Source organism: Centroberyx gerrardi, chromosome 7 (genome assembly GCF_048128805.1).
Source record: "Centroberyx gerrardi isolate f3 chromosome 7, fCenGer3.hap1.cur.20231027, whole genome shotgun sequence".
Lineage (NCBI taxonomy): Eukaryota > Metazoa > Chordata > Actinopteri > Beryciformes > Berycidae > Centroberyx > Centroberyx gerrardi.
Genome location: NC_136003.1, coordinates 13,057,975 through 13,078,089, shown reverse-complemented (window position 1 = coordinate 13,078,089; position 20,115 = coordinate 13,057,975). Strand labels below are relative to the sequence as shown.

At 42.9% G+C, this 20,115-nt stretch overlaps 2 protein-coding genes across 2 annotated transcripts; both read right to left on the bottom strand.

Annotated features, from left to right (window-relative positions):
- Positions 1–784: 784 nt before the first annotated feature.
- Positions 785–14,628, bottom strand: arhgdia (Rho GDP dissociation inhibitor (GDI) alpha). The gene is made up of 6 exons (XM_071911908.2): positions 14,574–14,628; positions 6,233–6,428; positions 4,180–4,263; positions 3,385–3,461; positions 3,169–3,232; positions 785–2,736 (listed from the first exon to the last, which is right to left on the bottom strand). Exons 2-6 carry the CDS (start codon positions 6,420–6,422, stop codon positions 2,534–2,536), a joined length of 618 nt encoding a protein of 205 aa, XP_071768009.1. The 5' UTR covers positions 6,423–6,428; positions 14,574–14,628; the 3' UTR covers positions 785–2,533.
- Positions 14,629–16,666: 2,038 nt separating this feature from the next.
- On the bottom strand, positions 16,667–19,801 carry alyref (Aly/REF export factor). The gene is made up of 6 exons (XM_071911921.2): positions 19,436–19,801; positions 17,797–17,946; positions 17,516–17,663; positions 17,362–17,425; positions 17,081–17,276; positions 16,667–16,985 (listed from the first exon to the last, which is right to left on the bottom strand). Exons 1-6 carry the CDS (start codon positions 19,673–19,675, stop codon positions 16,971–16,973), a joined length of 813 nt encoding a protein of 270 aa, XP_071768022.1. The 5' UTR covers positions 19,676–19,801; the 3' UTR covers positions 16,667–16,970.
- Between the last annotated feature and the right edge of the window lie 314 nt (positions 19,802–20,115).

Below are 20,115 nucleotides of genomic sequence, written 5' to 3'. Positions count from 1 at the left end.
TCTATTAAAAAAACACTAAATTGATCTTCAACAGCAGGTAGCAGCAGTACAAACAAAAGCAGTACAAACTTCTGACCTTGAATAAAGGAAATTCAGCTTGCGATGTTTAAAGAAGTAACAGAAAAGCTCTTCAAACATTTAGATTGAGTGTGTGTGTGTGTATATATTGATATTTCTGGATGGGTGCCATGCCTTCATAAGTCAGCTGTTTCGTTGCCAAAATGCACTGCACAGAAATGTTGATTATGTTTGACTTAGATGGATTTTTTTGTTTTATTTAAATGGGTTACTGTAACTTATTTGTTGATGGCACTGACACCTGAATACAATGCAGAAGCCCTGTGGACACAGAGGTGTATTATATATATTTTTTTTTTTACAGCATGCATTATTACCTAAGGGAGCTTCAGCTTCCATATTTCTCTATTGCAGGGATTTCAGTTGTTTTGATCGTTTTGTAAGTGACATCATACTCCATTAATTCTACACTGTGCTATCTCCATGTCAAAGTTGATAACTTAATTGTACATGTGATTTCATTTAAAATGTTTTCTGTTCAATTAAAATATGCAACGTCTTGACCGTGTGGTCTGCTACGTTTAATGGATCAAAAGTGATTGTTTAAAGCTCCCAGGGCCTCACAACCATGCAAAGTAGCTTGAATATTTGGGAACATATTATCAACCCAATATTTCTTAATTAGTTATGTCTAACCAATTAAGCTTTTATTTGGTTATTATACCTGTAGTACACATGAGTCAGAATATAATAAAGGGACATGCAGGCCAGTCTGAACACTTTAATGTAGACAGCGGTGAGCACTAATCTCTAGGTAGCACACATCAAATCAAACCCAACCCATAGAGAAAAACAAGTCCATGAAACATGAGATCTGAATGAAGCCGTGGAACCAAATAGATCACAGATACATCACACATTATGGAGTGTACAAAAACATTATTATGTATCAGGATAATTGTCTAATTGGAAACTCTGGGTCTGCATAGATGGGGCCAAATGAAAACAGTCTCACTAGTCTATGTACTGAGTCAAAGGTCAATTATTGATCTTACAGACAACTTTTCACCTTCCGGATGTTGAGCACACATAACCAAAGTGCCCCCATGTCAGCAGAGGTCTACAGAGAGCAGCATGTGGTTGTAAGAGACTGGAGTCAGAGACTAGGCACCGTCAGTATTGGTAATGTAGTCGAGTGATACGAGGTGAGCTGTTTAACAGTCCTTGTGCTAAATACCTCGCTTCCCACAAAAGAGAAACGCACGGCCCTGGAAATATGGCTTCAGTGTGCAGAGAGATGACAGTGGATATTAGAAAGCCATAAAGTATGATCTGGGCCAATGACATTCCTAACAAATATAAATGAATTAATGGATTTAAAAAACGGTTCCTTTAACAGATCACCGGACATTTACAAGAGTGGAAGGGAAGGAGAAGGTGGTAAAGAGGGTTGATATGGCTGGTATCTACATGCAATGGCTTTCACATGCCATCCAACCTGAAATAAAAAGGCATTACAAGTGCTTAGCCCCGATACTCTGTCCGTGCACCACCGGCATTGTTAGAGCAGGCTCACATGATGGACTGGCAAATATATATTCTGAAGGCAAATGGCTCTACTAAGGTTTGTCTATTTCTTAATCACGTATAAGGGTTTTCTTTAAGGCCACATGGCTGCTAAAAGAACTGCCAGGACACCCTGATAAAGAGAGGGACAGCCGCAGCTACAGCAAGCGGTTACACTGCCTCATATGGGCCGGAGGTAATTAGTATACATTTGGTCCCCCTATTCTCTCAGCAGACTTTATAGGGTGTTAAACCATTTGTAATGGAGATGGCCTGAATTCCAAACAAATTACACAGACTCTGGTACAAATAATCTACTCAAAGGCTTTAGGAGGGCTGAGTCAAAGAGCCGTTTCCAGCAATGATTGCTCAATGGCCTTACAGCCGCCATGCACATACAGCAATGTCCCCTACTCCCTTTACAATGCATTCCAAGGCAGATCATGGTAGTCATATAAAACAACCTGAAAAATAAGAAGAAATGAAAAGGGAGGAACAAGTGTGGAAGAAATGAAAGGGGAAGAGGGCAGAGGAGTTCACATAGCTGATCACCTATAACATCGCAAGAGCAGTTAACAGATAATATTTTTTCCTTACTATTTTTTTCTTTTATATACAAACAAACCATAATCACAAAATCTTGATTGTGCACAGTGTTTGCTTTCTCCATACATATATTTTCAAGGTTTAAAACTCATTGGGGTGGAACAGAAGAGAAGGAGTGTGTTGGGAGGAGGGATGAAGGGAATGACGAAGTGATTGGAATAAAAAAAAAAGGTAAGACTAACTAACAGTGGGGTAGATGGACGGAGAGAGCAAAACCTTAGTCACTTTAACAATGAATACATAATCAAGAAGTCGATCCAAACAGAAATAATGGAATGGTGGTAAGAGAAAGAAAGAGGGACAAAGAAGAGGGGGAAGTTGACGGTGGATGGCGAGGGGGAAATCAGTCTTTCCAGTCTTTCTTGATGGTGAGGTTCCACTCCCAGGAGAGAAGGTTGTTCTTGTCGTCGTCGGTGAACTTGGACTTGATGTTGTAGGTGCCGCGGGCCATCATGCCTTTGGGTGCCTCCTCCAGAGGGGTGAGGAACTCGTACTCCTGGGTTGGTCTGGGCCCATAGCTGCCCACCATGTAATCCGACTTGTCAACTACACATGAGAGAAGGAGAGTGTAAGAATATAATCTGGTAGATCACAGCTCCTAAAAGATGTAGCACACATCCAGATTTAGCAAAAGTGCAGATTTCACAACAGAAGAAAGGCTGCCTCATATTTTACCGCTTGTTACTGAAGACATGTGCTAAATATTTAGGCCAGTAGAGAAACATTAACTAGACATTCATTGACCATGGCGAAAGTAAACAACTCCTCCACAAACCTAAACATACCTGCAGTTATTACCATTCAACAGGAAAGAAGACCCACTTGGGGCCTGGGAGAGCCAGGGTAATTTTAAATCCAAGGCATGGAATTATTAACGCATTGGCAGTTGCTATTATATGACAGTCACATGCAAAAAACGCCAGAGAGGAGGCAAGTAGACAAGACAGAAGAGACGATGCAATATTAAGCCAGCCTTACTCCTCACTCCTTTCCTGGATGTTTGCTGGATGTACTTCAGGCCCGAAACGATTTCCTTGTTGACCTGCAAAAGACAACACACGTCACATCCTGTTGAAAACAGTTTCCCATAACAAAGATTGATCATTGCAGCTGGAATAACATCTCCATGTCTACAACAGCCTGAGATACACAAACAGAGGAGTCATGGCTCTGACAAAGACCAGGCTCTCGCACCTTGAAGCTGATCTTTATCTTGTACTCCACTCCTTCCTTCAGCACAAACGACTGCTTCTTATAGGACTCCAGGTCTCCTGGCAGGGCAAAGTAATAGAGCGGGAAAAGGCAAGTCAAGCAAGTGTGAGGACTGCTGGGAGATGCAACCTGGGCTCAATTTGGAAAAATTTCCAAACATTTTTACCTAGTCTACATAAAAAGAAAAAAAACAAATAATGATTTTATAGTTTAGCTTCACCAATGTGAGAGAAATTACATTTTCAAAGACAGATGGTATTTTCATTTTTTCCAGTACCCTGTAGTAAAGAAACTGGCCACCAGGTGGTGAGCACAACTCTACTGCTCTCTGCCTGTTTCCCTGGCTGTAGTTCAGAATGAGGACCGTGGGAGGGCAGGAGTGCCTCACAAGGAAATGCCTCATTAACCACCTTACACAGGAATCATGTCATTACTAATTGGCCAACTAACGACCCAGCGGGTCATTTGGTCTATATTTGCAAACAGAGATGAGAGTGATTACTGTTCATAATTAATGTTGCTATGAGGTCATTCCTCTAGTAAGTCTGCTGTACCGAAAAAGACAAGCCCTTATATGAGGGCTTTCACTCCCATGCATTCATGTGGAAAATATTACAGGTGCCAACTATCAAAGGTCTCTTTTTACACTAAAATCTGCTCTAGCCTTTCAGTTTTGTCCGGAGTCCAAGCTCAGACAGACCCACAGGTTCATTTTCGGATGCTGGAGAGAAACATGCCTGCTAAATACCAGTGCAACTACCATGCTGCTCTACTCACCCAGCAGGTCAAGGGTCAGGGCGTTGGGTGCTGTCTCGCACATCAGGGTCAGTCGCGTCACCTGGACGTTGGCAATGGTAGGATCTAATGAGACACAAAAAAGGGCATAGGACATAATTGAAGGGTTGATTTACAAAACACTAGATCCATTTTATGGGGGAAAAATCATTACCATAAGTTCAGCATTCAGTAGCACATAAGTATAGAGGATCCAATTTGAAAAACTGTTACTTATTGGGCATTGGCTACATGGACAAGACTCATTGCTGATTTTCTTATTTTCATAGGATTTGTTGACGATAAGGAATGCATTAAAAAACACCAGCCATATCCAAGTATGCTTTAAAAATAACTCTAATTTCAGTGTCACTCCCCCCCCCCCCAAATGGTGGATCATAAAACTCACTGATCAATTATAAAGCGGTTTGATGAACATACAGTAGGTTTACATGGAGGCTGCAACTTGATTACTCTGCGAAGCTGGACTGAGGTGGTTGGACTTTTTGCGTTGTATGTGTAAGAAAATCACTGACTGATGGTTTGCAATAACACGCGCTTAGCCTGATTGAATCAATGCATGTGCTTTTTATCATTATCCCTTGAAGCTTTTAATTCCAGTGATAAATGTCTAAGTACAAAAAAAGACATTCCTCTTCTACCATCAACACACCTTTTGGGTTATTACACAATGAAGTGTATATATTTTGGTGGCTGTAAATATATCACTGTCGGCAAGAAAATGTTAAACATTCAGTTCCTCGCCTTTGGAGTGACAGTTGTACCCACACTTCTAGGATTAAATCCCATTGAAGCTTTCTCTTCTGTTGTCTTCCCCACTGTTTGAATAAGACTATACAAAAACAATAAAGGTGAGTGGACTGCCCACTCTCCTTTAAGAAAACATCTCAATGACTTGTGGTTATGTTTTGCAGGAAAAATATGTATGCAACCCAAAGCATCAAGTCCACAACATCAAAGCCATCTGACAACAGACAGTCCAGTCTACAGATCTCTGTGGGAAATGAGTGGACTGCCATGAGTCTTGATAGCACAGCTCTAACAAAACCCCCTGGCAGTGGCTTGACCTCTTTTCTAGCTCCCACACAGTTTGATGTGGGTGTCAGGCTCTGACCTGCCATCAACAAAGGCAGATGCCCGGGGGCTATGGTGTCTGTCTGAGGAGGCATGACTAGGTTGCTAGAGCACAAGCCAACACAGCCAGTCTGATGATGCTCAACAGGGTTCCTAGTAGATTTTATCTTTCAAAATCCTATACTTTTTCCAGACTTTCATTTCTTGGCTCCATTTAACGATTGTGTTCAATATGATGTATAATGATAGTGATTGGATAATATGACTGTCCACAAGGCCATATCACCCTATTACTGAAGATTATTCTACACAAAAGCAATTATTATGACACTGGATGCAACAACTACATAAAATGTGTGGTCATATGTATTTTGGAACTGAATTTTTTTCCCAAACTTTTCCACGCTTTTAGTGTACTTTCCAAACCTTTCAAGACCTACACAGGAAACCTGGTCTAACTTGTTTGTCCACCAGTTACAGTGGCAGGTTCAATCATCTACATGTTGAAGAGAACTGGACGTCCAAGTGATTGTTGTTTACCTGCCAAAGTGGCTGGCAGAGCAGAGAATCTTGGCAGCCACAGAAACTTTACCACAAAATTTACAAGCATTTGGCTAATGGCTGGCATTAATTTCCCACCTTGGTACACATACACACACTGCACTTTCAAAGTCATAATATAAAATGCCTACTGTGTGCTGGAAGAGTAAAACAAGTAGAGGAGAGATAAAAGTAAGCCTACGGTTTTGTAACAGATCAGCGTATTGGTGAAAGAAATTAAAAGATAATGTGTGATTGTGTGCATATCTGTAAGTGTGGATAGTGAATGGCTGAGGATATATGCGCAGATTTAAATGAGAGACAATGAGACAGACATACACAATTGTTCTAAAATATCTCAAGCGTTACTTCATGTGTATGTGGGGGGTGTGTGGCTCCATCCATACCACTAATTACTAACCTGCGACCACATCAGTACTGCCCAGTAGGGCCTCCTTGTACTTGCGCAGGCTCTCGTCATCCTTGTCCAGCTCCTGGATCTCCTGTAAGCTCTTCTGGGCAGGGGCTTTGTAGTTGACCCCACCTTCGCTCTCGTCGTTGGCTGCTGCAATGGCTGCCAGCTGCTCTGGAGTAGGATCCTGCTCTGCCATGGTCTGCTGCTCACAGTGAGGAAGAGGCCAAAGAGAGTAAGAGAAAGACGGGAAACGGGAGCGAGAAATGGAAGATAAATAAGGGAATGAAAGGGGTAAAGGGGAGAGAAATAAAGAGGAGTGATTAGTAAGGATTGAAAGATGGCAGAAGTCCACACAACAAATCACTTCCCATTATGTTCTTTACTGTGCTTTAATTAAATCTGATCTATGGTGCAGGGCAGCACCTGGTTATTAGACGTCCAGCTGCTTGATGATTATTATGGATTTACATAGGCTACTTATCCAGAGGGAAACCTCAATGAACTTTGACCTGGGGCTCTGGCAGTCTCAATCCCTCAGTGTATGCTAACACACACACACACACACACACGCACAGACATACACACCAATAGAGACATGATATGCTGGCTCTCACAGTCTAGTCTAGGCTTTGGAGACAGTTTCTATGGAGGCCACACAGCAGAGACAGACAAAATGGGGCAACACCATGCATGTGAACTGTGAGAGTGAGCCGTGGAGGAGGGTCTAACTGCAGATAATTATCTGAGCTCCAAACTTTACTCTCCTTCTCCGTCTCTCCTTCCTCCCTACCTCTATTGTTTCTGCACCACCAGGGACTGCTGTCAGGCTTCAGTTTTAGGCCAACAGGAAAACAGCTGTGCTAATGTGGCTATCTGCACCCAGCTGCACTGTATTACCAGTCACTACCGATTAGGACTGAGGAAGCTGATGCTACGCAGGAAACAGACAGGATGACATTAGGCGATCATCTTCCTCAATGTCTGAGAACACAGACGGACTGAGAGGAGGGTTACAAAACTTAATCATGAATTGTTCTCATAAAATACTGTGGAAAAACAGGCATTTATAAATAACATCTGGTACACACGTGCATGGGAAGAGCCCATATAAAGCTGATGAACACCTGCAAAAGCCAAGAGGCAGCTGGATGGCTGCGCTCTCATTACACTGGCTCTGTGTGGTCCGCTCTCCGTCTGCCTTTCTCCCTCTTCTTGTTCTGCCTGCAGAGTGACTTCTCCTTATGTAAACTACACACTGCAACACTGTAAGCTAAACGCTCTCTGAAGTCTTCATTGCAGTTGAGCTACCTAAAATAATTATTTTGTGCTTGTCAATACAAGTGTTGTTAGTCTGGCTTACATCAAAAATCAATAGGAGTCATAAATGTCTTTAAAAGGAGAAGTGATACTAGTGGTGAGAATAATCAGGAAATAAAACAGCATTTATGGGATGAGTTAAATTTTAATTTATTCAATTCAAAATGGAAATACAGTATGAAATTATTTTGCCAATGATAGAACATTTCTCTCAATTAATAGGCAACTAGGCTCTCAAACCGCTCATCCCAAATGTTTTCAACATGTGAATTTCGAAGGAAATCTATTTCCTGATTTTAAGTGAACCCAACCCAGTCACACCGTCAAACTGCCCTAACTTCACTTTTGTTGAAGAACCAAGACAGAGCTTTACAGGAACACAGCAGAACAAAGCTAGACTGTGGACGACGTGATCACATCTGTGCACAGGAAACCACATACACAACAATGAGACTGGAAGCCTATAACATAGGTATGACAAGCGAGGGCAAGGCTACGTCACACACTATGTAGGCCTATATGGTCAGAGTTAGGCTCAACATGGCACAACAATTGTTTCCTCATAAAAATCTACTTATAATCCCTTTATATTTGTTAGCTACAAATATCTTAGTAGTGCAAATCAATGTTAACATGAGCGATATATGTCACCATAAAACAGGCTAGGCAAGCTGAGCAGCACTGTAGAAGATAAATGTTTTAGGTAAAGGTTAACATAACCGACAAATGCAAAGGCCTACTCCTAGATGGGAGAAATAGACTGATAACTGCTGATACATTGTAAGGGAGGCTTCAGATATTGAACACAGATGTTACTATCCCACTATCACAACTCACTGTAAATCACAACTCAACACACTATCAGCAATCATCGCAACACCACAGTAAATCACACCACTGCAAACAGAAATTCAAGGCATCTCTCAACCCACAAGTCCCTTGCCTTCTGCTTCAACAAACTACACACAAACTGGTTTGTCACTCTGTCCAACCCTTTTCTCTGTTGTACTGTGCCTTGCATATACAGTTGGCCATTAGCCAGGCAGGAACTGAGAGCACAGCACCATTTTTCCAAACGGGGCCTCCGCACTCCCATAAAAGCAGAAATTCCTTTTCTGCCAATAGTGTGTTTTGGCAGGTCAGCTGTGAGTGAATGTCTCTGGTCGGAGAGAACGAGTGAGGGGCTCCCCGCTGGAGTGAGAGGGGAAAACAGGACTAGATAACACAAACATGCCCTCATATCATTCTTCCAGTGTCTACTAAATATTCTTTCTTTCTCTATTCTGGTCCTTGTGGTACGAGCCCTCTCCCATCCTAAGGTGCAGTGTGGAAAGGACTGTGGCATGCCGAACTGTCGATGAGGTGGAGTGACAGAGCGGCACTGTGACATATAAGAGGGACATTTACTTTGGGAAGAGTGCCGTGATTCTGTGCTGCTGCTTACATACAAACAGGCAAACTAATACGGCTACAGCTGGTGGAGATGGAGCATCTAGTAGGCTTATGCTACATTTCAGCTACATCAAGTACAAAAAGATAGGACTTGGGGACAGAGTGGATAATAGTAACTTCATGAGAACTTGGATGATGAGCTACATTACTATAAAAAAAAAATGCAAAAATCGTTTCAATGATGATTGTGATTGCCAGGTTGCAAAACTACAATAGATTTCATGAAGCAATCTTGAATGTAGCTAAAAGAACTAACACAATGTTTGTATGATGGTCTAGGCTAGCTATATCCACTGCTTAGCGTATGACCAGTGCAGCTTCCCTGCACCAATCTTCCACTGACGACGTCATCACGCTTATCAACACGACCAATGGTGAACTTGACTGTGCAATAGCAATTTAAGTACAAGCTGTTTATATGTGGCATATTCATTGTCTGCACATTGCCACATCACTCAGAAATGCCATCTTAACCAAGCATGAAATTGCTGATCAGGTAAATTAAAGGCCCGTGGGCTCAATAAAATAGATTAGTTTTAACAATATCAACATTACCACCTTCATAATAATACATTCTTTCTCTGGCTGACTCTGCACAAACACAGGCTGCGACTAACTCACCACATACTAAACTGATAGAAATAGGCCTAGCCATTGTTTGCTCCTGATGACTGTCAGGAGGACAACACCGAGGCCATGAGATCATGACAACACTGGACCTTCTGTTGAACCTCTCAACCTCTGTCTCCTAACCTTTACCTGCACAGTGTTGCATATAACTAGCTCCTACGGGAGGATAATCTGCTCGTTTGTTAGGGCTCAGCAGCACAGCTTTACCAACACACTAGGCTTGGGAGCAGCTGAGATTTGAGATTAGGCCTGTTCCTTAGCAACACCGCTAGAGCAGTAAGATTATGGAAGGTGGGATTATGACTAATGAGGCGTCTGGGGACAGCAGAGGAAAGTGTTTGGAAATGTGATAGGTGACATATCAAGAGGATACTCTTGACAAAAGTCATTAGTGTCTTTGATGTTTAAAGATTATTCATTGTCAAGTTCAGCGAGGACCTGGGAAGCCTCCTGAGACATACCTTCTTGGAGTGGAGGGGGTTGGACAGGTGGTGAACAGGGGGACTGCTCCTTAAGGACAGTTTGTAAAAGAGACAACCCATCTGCATAACATGTTGAATCTGTCTTAAACTCATAAATCCACATAGATACATAGCTGTAGACCTACATTCTCTCATCTGACCTCTGTCTTGTGCTGTTGGTCATACACTGTAGGCTACAGGTCAGGCTCTCACAGGGAGGAATACATAGGGAGGAACAAAAAACAATGCGGCACAAGGTCAAGCAATAGCAACAAGTAGCCTAGTTTATGTGTTACGTTGTCATCCAATACTGCAAACCTTGGCCAGTAGCCCTCCTCAGCAGCTACACAGCTCACAATCCAGCAAGGAAATGGATCATATTTTTCCCATAACACAGACAATGGAATATGGCAGCAGCCGGGAGGAGTAGAAAAAGATGATGATTAATAGAGGCTTTGTACTTGCATCAGAAATCTCAAGTAACCAAGCTGGCGCCATCTTGGATGTCCATTGGAGAACTTATCGTGCAAATAATTGATAAATATATAACAACCGGGCTACAAGAGAGATACCTGAAAAGATACAATTTCATGTTTGTGAACATACAATAAAATTATAGCTAAAAGTGAAAGGTCTCATATGGTAGATTTTGTGACACAGTAAACTATTTCGCATTTTGGACTTTAACCTCATCCCTGCTCCACAGCACTCTGGGCTGTAGCTTGATTAGTCTCAGCTCAGTTAACTATTCAGCAAACTAACTTAGCGAACTAACTTATGGACCTCCAATATGGCCACCAGGGGGCGAGTTGCGTCACCTGAGTCACCTTAACTGTGAAATGGTGAACTGTAAGTCTCACAACTCCTGATTAACACCCTGAGCCACTGTTACTAGGAACGTAGCACATATTAACTCAGCGACAATGGGACATGCGGATTAGAGTAATGTTGCTTTGCTTAAAACCCTGACTGAATTGGCAACCGTTGTGAAGCGCCATTTAGCTCTTGGCTTCACCTCCCTACTGAGATGTCACTCACAGATCTATGGCTGCTTTGATCCTCTCTGGTCTCTGTCGGTCTCTCTCATGCAACACTCAGTGAGAGTGCCTGAACCTTTGCATTTGTCCCTTTTCTCCACTGGATTCCCTCTTTGATGTGTCCTTGTGATGTTGCTTATAGAGCTGGGCGATATGAATTGTCTGGCTTAAGATGTGTGGAAATTGGGTTAGTACATTCCCTGGCAATGTACCAACCCAGCAAATGTACCAACTCAGAAATAATTTGGTGCAACCCTGTACATCTACAGAAAACGCTCTGCATTTGATTGTATCTCCATCCTTTACAAAATATTTTTCATGCAAAGCTTGTATACAACTTCATCCAAATCAGCTAGCTTTCCAATATCATCCGACTTGAATCCAAACTGCCAAGCAGCTCCAGTAGCCGATTTTTCTTCATTCAGTACTTCAAATAGTTCTGTGATTTCCTGATTAGTGAAAGTGTGCGTAATGCAGAATTGTGTCATGAAATCAGAGCAAAATTTTAATTTATGTACTTTGCAACGTTTCTGTTTACTCTCAACTCGCCGTTTCAACCAACAGCAGACTCAGGATCCCATTGTCTGCGGGTCCAAGTACTACAGGTGTGTAAGAGACAAATTATATAGCCTATAGGTCCAAAATTGCATAACTTATCCTTTAACAGAAAAGGAACATAGATGACTGAATGTGATACCTTGAACATTTTCAAATACGTTTTAATCTGAGCACTACTAGCTGAGTTCAAGAGTGCTCTGCAGTAGCAGGCCGCCATTAGACCTGCTTCTCTGTCTAGAGATGACTGCAAGCTTCCTTCTTCTAGTGAGAGCTTGATGACTCATATCCTTTAGAGCGCTAAAACCATAAACTGCCATGTTGAAGCTCAGGTCATCCTCTTGACTTTACCTGTGAGGCTTTTTCAACCTGATCAAGTTTCAGGGATATTAACTTTCTATAAATTAAAGGGACAACACTGGCTTGATGTAATATCAGCAGACAGACCCATGCTGGGTCCAAGTAAGCTGAGGACGCAGCATTAACACATACCAGTGCTTTGAGGAAGTGTTGCACCAGGAACTCCTGTGCAGAGCTGATGCAATGCAGAGGAACTCAAACCCCACAGAAATAGGGAAGGGAGTATAGAGACGAACTAAACAGAAAAAGTAAAGTAATAAATGAGAGAAAACTGGAGTAAGAGAGGGATATAGAGACAGGGAGACAGAGAGAGAGAGAGAGAGAGAGAGAAAGGCGGCTCCAAGAGAAAAAAGAAACAAAACACGATTCTATCCCAGGAAAGAGCAGAACAAATAGGAAGCATTAAAAATAGCTGGTGAGAAATCCCTGTGTGTAGCAGCAGGAAGCCGGGAGTGAATGGGAGAGCCAAGGTGCCAGCTGAAAGGTCAGGGCTTCTTCCCCTGCTCTGTGCGGGCTTCAGTGACATGCCCAGATTCTGTCTGCCTCCCCTGGCAACAGCCCCGGTAGAGGTGGTGGACACTGGGCAATGCAGGATTACAGCTGTATAATGGTTCCGTTCAATGATGCCACCAAACTGATATAGCATACAACGGCCGGTATGAGCAGGTTACATGTGAATTCAAAGGTCCAGCACCCGAGCTTTAGGCCTAAAAATCGCTGGCAAAAATGAAAGCACATGCTTATTTTAAACCTCATAGCTAAGGACTACCAAAATATCTGTAAGAGGAGGCGCTTAAGAAGGCCGCCGTTCCCCGAGGGGCGACTGTTGTTCCGGCTGAGGAGGACTGCACAATGTGAAGGAACAGCAAAGAAAGGCTAATCATTACTAGCCAACACTGGTCTGTGTGTGGGGCGGCTGGCTACCCTCCCTGTAGCTATTCCCCCATGAGCCTGAGCTAAAACAGAAGGGGGCCGCTCCATGGCAGGCTTGGAGAGGTCAACAAAACAGACCGAGCCAGAGACAGATATGGTTGGCTCGCACAGAAAAGGAGTTATCCGTACTCCTGTGTATTGTCAGTGGTAAAGTACTGAGATTCTTCATTAAAAGTCTCCACGCATCTATTTTGGAAATAAACATTTCATGTCCCCCTCTCTGCTGTAAATCTCATTCGCCTCCATCCTTGCAATCATACCTTCACTTCAAATCTTAGCTCCTGTCTTCTTTAAAAAAAAATAAAAATAATGCCTTTTCTGCTTGGCTCTTATTTCTTTAATTGGGCATTCTAACTACACACCAATATGTGTAACATTTTATAGTCTGTGGCTTTGACCCTTCCACTCCTCACTATTGGCTGCTTGTAATGTTGGCAAAGATGATTGAGGAATTTGAATTTATTGTACCAATGCACTCTGTCGGCTGAATGGCTACAATAACACCATAAAACCTGGGTGATTTGTAGACCTAGCATACTTCCTTCCTGAGACAGCCCACTCTAGATCAATCAGCTCAAATCACAGAGATAGAAACTGCAAAATGAGACACATGGCTCCTGTTGCAAAGCTGCATTTCATAGCTACGCATCTTGAAATGCTGGAGCAAATGTAGAGACCATGATAAAAAAAAAAGAAAAAAAAGTACTTCCTTAAATTTGTCTATTTTCCGAAGGGGGAAGAAAGATCCTCCAGGTCATTCATCACACACAGGAAGCAAAGGGAGGCTTCGCAGACAGTTCGGGTGAACTGTTACTGAAACATTTCTCAACTATTCATCCAAGCGCATATATATCAGACAGAGGCTAAGTAAAAGTGACTGTCACATCAAGCATCTTTGATCTCAGTGCAGACCTGTCTCTACTTCAAATGTTGAAAAGAGTGGATTTGTCTGAGATTCGGTCGGAGCCATCCGGTCTACCGTTACAGAACATTTCAAATCTCGAACAGACCGTTGAGATCCAGGAAGTGACAGAAAAATGTCTTATCCCACATGACAGACTCTAGTCATACATTTACTGAAGTTGGTATAACTGCCGAACTGTTGATTTTGATCCATAGGTCAACACATACAGGTACTGTGTGGATTTAAATAAGCAATACTTAATCAATTCCGCGGATGCCTTGACATTACCTGACGGTCAAGACTGGCAGCACAGATCACGGAGATCAACTCCCGGTAGTTAACGGCTAACGATAGCTGCTATACACTTCATAACTTTGCAACTACTAACAGGCTAGTACACGTTAGGTGAATAGTTTGATACACCAATTCAACCACTACCGCAATACAATAAAGATAGTCTAAAAGATACAACAACCATCGCTGTTGGAAGTTGTTCGTCGGTTTTCTAACAAGTTGCTGTGGCACCTTTTATAAAACGGATGCACGCCTAGGTGGCAAGGTTAGTTCATATCTACCTTCTCAACTATTGCAATTTGTCCACCAAACTGTCCTACGAAGCCGTAATAGCTCTGAGATGTATGCTATCCAATCAAAAAGTATTATTTGAAGAGTTTATGAACTGTTTTATCATCTCTTACCGTTACTGCTGGTGCTGGGATATGCGCCTCTGAATGGCGGTGAGAGGGAGTGAAGCGGCAGCGAAATCTGAGTGAAGCTACCAAGAATAGCGGAGCCAACTTCCTGTCCACTGCTTTCAAAATAAAAGTGTTTATATGGCTATTTACATGAGGTGAATGGGAAATTTCAAGTACTAGAAGAGATACTTACCCTTATTACCACGCAAATTGTTCTTATATGATGATAGATTGGTATTTTCATCTTTTAATACATACTTATGTTAATACATGTTTCATTTAATATCATTTGGCAGCAAAACATCCAAACCCACTTCCATCAATCAGATTTCTGGGGACAAATGGAGCAATGAGTGATGACCGACAAAATATTTTTATTTAGTTGATATGATCGATGAAACCCATTAGATTGTAAATGCTACCATATATGGCTGAAATTGCACTTCTTGGACTGTTCAGGCCAAAAAAAGATACAAAAGCACAATTCAAAGCAAATTAAGTGAAGGTATTACCTAATTCAGGAAAAAAAATAGAAGAATTAAAGTGTTCTCACAATGTCAAAATTGTTATTCTTGAACCATATTTTGTGTGAACTTATATTGCACGGCCAATGTAGATTTAAAATGGAAAGGATTCAAAGCAAATGTCACATCCTGCTATCCAGGGGTATTGATAGAGTACAAAGCAAGTGAATTTAAAGCTTTTACCAGGTCAAACGGGGTCAAAGGGCTCCACTACTCAGGTCACCAAAATGTAATTGTGGCCTACATAACATTAATTGCAAACGAGTCACAGCCACATTAACTCCACAAGATAAAAATGTGATTCACGCTTTAATTTTGAAAAAACAATTCCTCAACCGGAAACTGCGTTCGTTTGAGGTATTAGTAACTTCACATAACTTGAGTTGGGTTGGTTGGGGTTCCGTAAAGTCACAACACGCTTCCGGGAAAAATGACGCGTACGACACTCGTGGGCACGGGGGCGCAGTCCAGACATGGTGGACTACAGGTGCTCACATTGCCGTTGACCCTCACATTAGCATGAGCTGTGATCTACACGTTTTAAAATCATTGCTTAGTCAAAGTTTTAGCACTCTCTCCTATCTAAAATCCTCACTCAGGTGCTTCTGTTGCAGCCTATGAGCGACAACAGAAGTGCATTATTCACTACTGAGACAGCGAAGGAGGTATGCAGTGAATCCGTTGATTGATTTATGTTGTGCGCAAGTATTTAGAACAAAAACATTTCCAACTATTGGATGTTCAAACTTAGTTGAATAGTCTTGTTACAGACTAGGAGGACATCTAGTGGTCAAACTGGGGTACTACATTTTCTTCTACATAATGTGTAGCGCTATTGTCTATGGCACTACTCAACTATTTAATAGCCAGTGAGCTCAGGATATTTCCGTCTTTAACCAATAATAGCTTCTAACTTATGTACAACTCACTCAGAGGTAATTCGTTAATACATTTCATTAACAATCAGGTGCTGTCTTTCTCTCCTTTATGTGTAGGCTGACAAATCACCCTATTTTTCAGCAATACCCTGCCACCCACACACTTACCCAAAATTACACCTAAAGGCCTACAACTAGTCTACTATGCATTCAACAGCTCCAATGGAGTAGCTGATGATAAAGGACCTAGTTCAAGAGATTAATGTCACAACTTTCAGCCCAAGACCCAACTTGAGTGAAATTGGTCTCATCCAGGTAATGAGTTTATTAAACTCATCATAGAGACCCATCAGTAACATTACTGCAACCATCTTGGGTCCTAAACAGGATTAGATTGATATGTCCACCTCCAATATTATGGATTTTTTTTCATTATACATTTGTGTAACTGATCAATATTACACCGGTTTCTATGGGAAGCACTTAACATGAATTGGTTTCAATAAGACAATTCTATTGGACTCCACACACCTATGAATATTTGAATTATCAGCACCTTCAGTTTTTTTTTCCCCAAAACCCATAGGTCAAACCATAATCCTTACCCATAGACTCACTGCTTAAGATCCCATCAGTACATTTGCCCCTCAACTACTGTACACAACATATAAATGACAAATAGGAAGAGACATCATATGGTTAATATGCACTGCAGGTTTTATTACACTGAACTACAGGGAAAAGGAATAGACAACAGGGAAAACCCAATTCCTGTCAACCTACAGTCAAAACCATTTTTCCTCAAAAAGAAAAAAAAAAAAAAATACTGGTAAAAAACACTTCGGAGAATTTAAAAGAAGAGATTGGTACATGAATTTCAATCACATTAGAAGACATCCAAGTGTAAAATATCCTGCACATTTCAATTCTGTAACAACTGCAACTGCCCTTCTGTGCAGACAGGAGGGGAAGACAACCAGGAAGACTGGCTTCGGTTCTTAGCTGGTGTCCATCTGAGGAGACAAAACAAAGACATCGAAATCAGACGGCTGCCAACATTAAAAGCTTAATTGATAACAGGTAATGTGCTATTGACTGCTGAACTTACCCTGGCATTGTAGGCGTCTAACTGGGCATCTAGCTCCTCTGCAGAGAGCTGCTGCTTGCTGCCCGCCCCGCGGCCGCCGCCACCACCTCGCCCCCGGCCTCTGGCTCCGCCCGCCCCGCGGCCCCCGCGTCCTCTCTGCATGCCTCCGAAGCCACTCACGCGATTTCTGTTCATGCCTCCACCGCCTCTGTTCAGGCTGGAACAAAAGTGGCCATCACACTTTCTGTCCACGACATTAACAACAACTGTGTGTGAAGTTCAAGACGGCTGCACTCACTTACCCCTGCATAGGTCGCCTTTGTGTGTCGATCTGTGAGGTGACGAGCTGTATGTTCATGGGGCGTCCTGAAAAGATAAATCGTTGTCATTAACCCACAAATTTGGGGAGGAGGGTTCAAAGCAAGCAGATGTGTCAAAATTAAGCTTTGGACATACCATCAAGTGGGATACCATTATACTGTTTCATGGCCTTGAGAGCATCTGCTCTCCTTTCGAAGTGGACATCTGCGGTGCCCAAACTCCTTCCAGACCGGTCGTAATGAACTGCAGCCTTCTTCAGAGTCCCAAATTCGGCAAAAAGTTCCTGAAAAATAAGAAAACGATGAGCCGTCTCACTTTGCTGCAACCTCTCCACTGCCAGCCCAATGGCAACATGCTCATCTCAGGTCACTGCAAACACATGGTGATATGAATTGGTCAAGTTGCACAACAAGTACCTGAATGTCTGCGTCTGAGACACCAAAGTCGAGATTGGAGACAAGGAGCTTCCCTCCAGTTTCCACACCAGCTCCGCCGCCGCCCCCGGCGCTGGCATTGAAGCCATTGTCGAACATGTCATGCTGCCACTTATCCGGAAGCTGCTTAGGCTGCAACAGATGAAAGAGAACGCACCTGCTGACTTCAGGATCCCCTGCCTCTGTCAATCACAGAGTCCACACGGCTGGGTGTTGGGGCAAGCAGGGGCTCCACTTCCAACAGGGCCAGGGTGCTCAGCTCCCCCATGAAGGTCCCCAAAGTTCCCTGCCCACCCCATCACTACAGGCAAGTAAATCAGTTCAGACAGAAAAGGAAATTGAACACACGGGACAAGCAACTAAAAACTATTCCAGCACAAACTTTTGTCAAGGGGTTTGAATTGTGTTTTGCGCTATACATAATTTAAAATGTAATTAAAACATTTAAGGTGGTTAAGCTTAGTGACATCTGCTGAGACTTGATATAGCCATTTAATATTGACTTTAAAGCCACTGTACACAGCTGATCCACATTTACTTGTTATTGCCCGCAAAATCCCCACAATCTCTATACTAAACCCTAAACATCTCAGCCCACCCCGGCTAGCTACCAATATTGCCCACTGTTCTCTTGCCATCTGCGCCTCCACCAAGGCTCTCCAGACGGCCATCTCGAGGGGAAATGATCCTCAGGTACACAGGTCGCTCTCTGAAGCAGCGGTGCCTCCGGCGTTGCGCGAGGTTCCTGGCCCGCCCAAGAGTTCTTTACAAGCCATGAAAAGGCTTGCATGGAAGAAGTGTCCATGAGATTGGGATGGAGCAGAAATGCAACTAGAAAGGCCAACTATCCATTCTATGCAATGGTGGTTATCTGAGCGTCCATTTTGAACCCACGCCATTTTGATTGGGGCTTGGGTGTCTAGTTACTCATTCACACTTAAGAGTGAAGGTATGCCTTAAAAGAACACTATCGGGGGGTTAAAGTCCACTGCTCCATCCACAAATAATAGCCACACTGGTTGAAAGCCACCGAGATGGCATTGTTGTGTAAACCCGCCAGCCACTCCCAAACAAAGGCCGCCAAGCCACAGCACCGGGACAGCACGCGATGGATCAGAACTACGCTCCCAAAAGTGATGGAAAAATCTTCACTTGCAGATGTATTTGTCGATGAGGTGGTTTCCTTTCGCCATCATTTCAACACTGGGTGGAAAGCACTGCTATTGACCGATGACTACCACTAATTTGATGGTTTGTGGATGCTGGATTCAAAATGGCGCTGCCAAGGCCTTGAAGATTAAAACAGACGATCCAACTTTAGCTAGTTAGCCAACATGGCTAGCGCACTAGCTCACTCCAACAGCCTCTTCTTCAAAAATGGTGCAACACATATGGGTTGGGAGAAAGGACACACTATGTATACAACTTCCATTAATGCTTAACCGCAAATTAGAGAGCTCTCCTCTTTGAGGAAAACTCGACGGTTAGCCATATATTTGACTAGCTGGCTAGCTAGAGGGTAGCTAGCAAGCCTATTGAAGATTAGAAGGATGTCACCCAGGCATTTTCAGGTTGCCACGGGTTTTTCCTTTTTCTGCTCATTCCTCTAACTTTCTCATACCCTGCTGTAAGGCGTCGGTCTGCCTCTACCGCGGCTCAGGTTCTGTCGGCTCCTCATGGGGCCGGATCCGCCGCCTCGGCCTCCAAATCCTCCCCCGGTGCCTCCAAGACGCCCAACACCACCTCCTCGGCCCCCGCCTGAGCCTCCGCGGCCACGGCCTCTTCCACCACGGCCTCCACCTCTCTGCTGCCTGTTCTGTTTGATAATGTCGTCTAGAGACATATCCATTTTATCCGTCATTATGCTGCTCCAATAATGCTAAACTTTAAACGAAATATAAAAAATACACCCTAGCCTGGATTGGTCCCACTCCCTGCCCTTCTAAACCGCGAAGGTCTGCCTCGACGGAAAAACACAATGAACTAGAGTCAGCAGCAGGATATAGGGAAAACAACTCGTACGTACTGTACGTAAGTATGACGACATCCCGCAGTGTTCCGTGGCTCCACCTCTAAGTAATATCCTACTTGATCTGTTTACATATCTGTGGACCTTCAGTTTGCTCCCATCCACCATACCAACTCCTTTTTAATATGAAGGCCCTTTTTCTTAAAACACTGGATTTGTGAACATCATTTCATCATTACAAAGTATTTTTTTTCAAAACATAGATGATGAGGTGATGGTAAAATGCATGTTTTGTAAATGTACAGTGGCATTGTCTATGGATGTGTCCACAG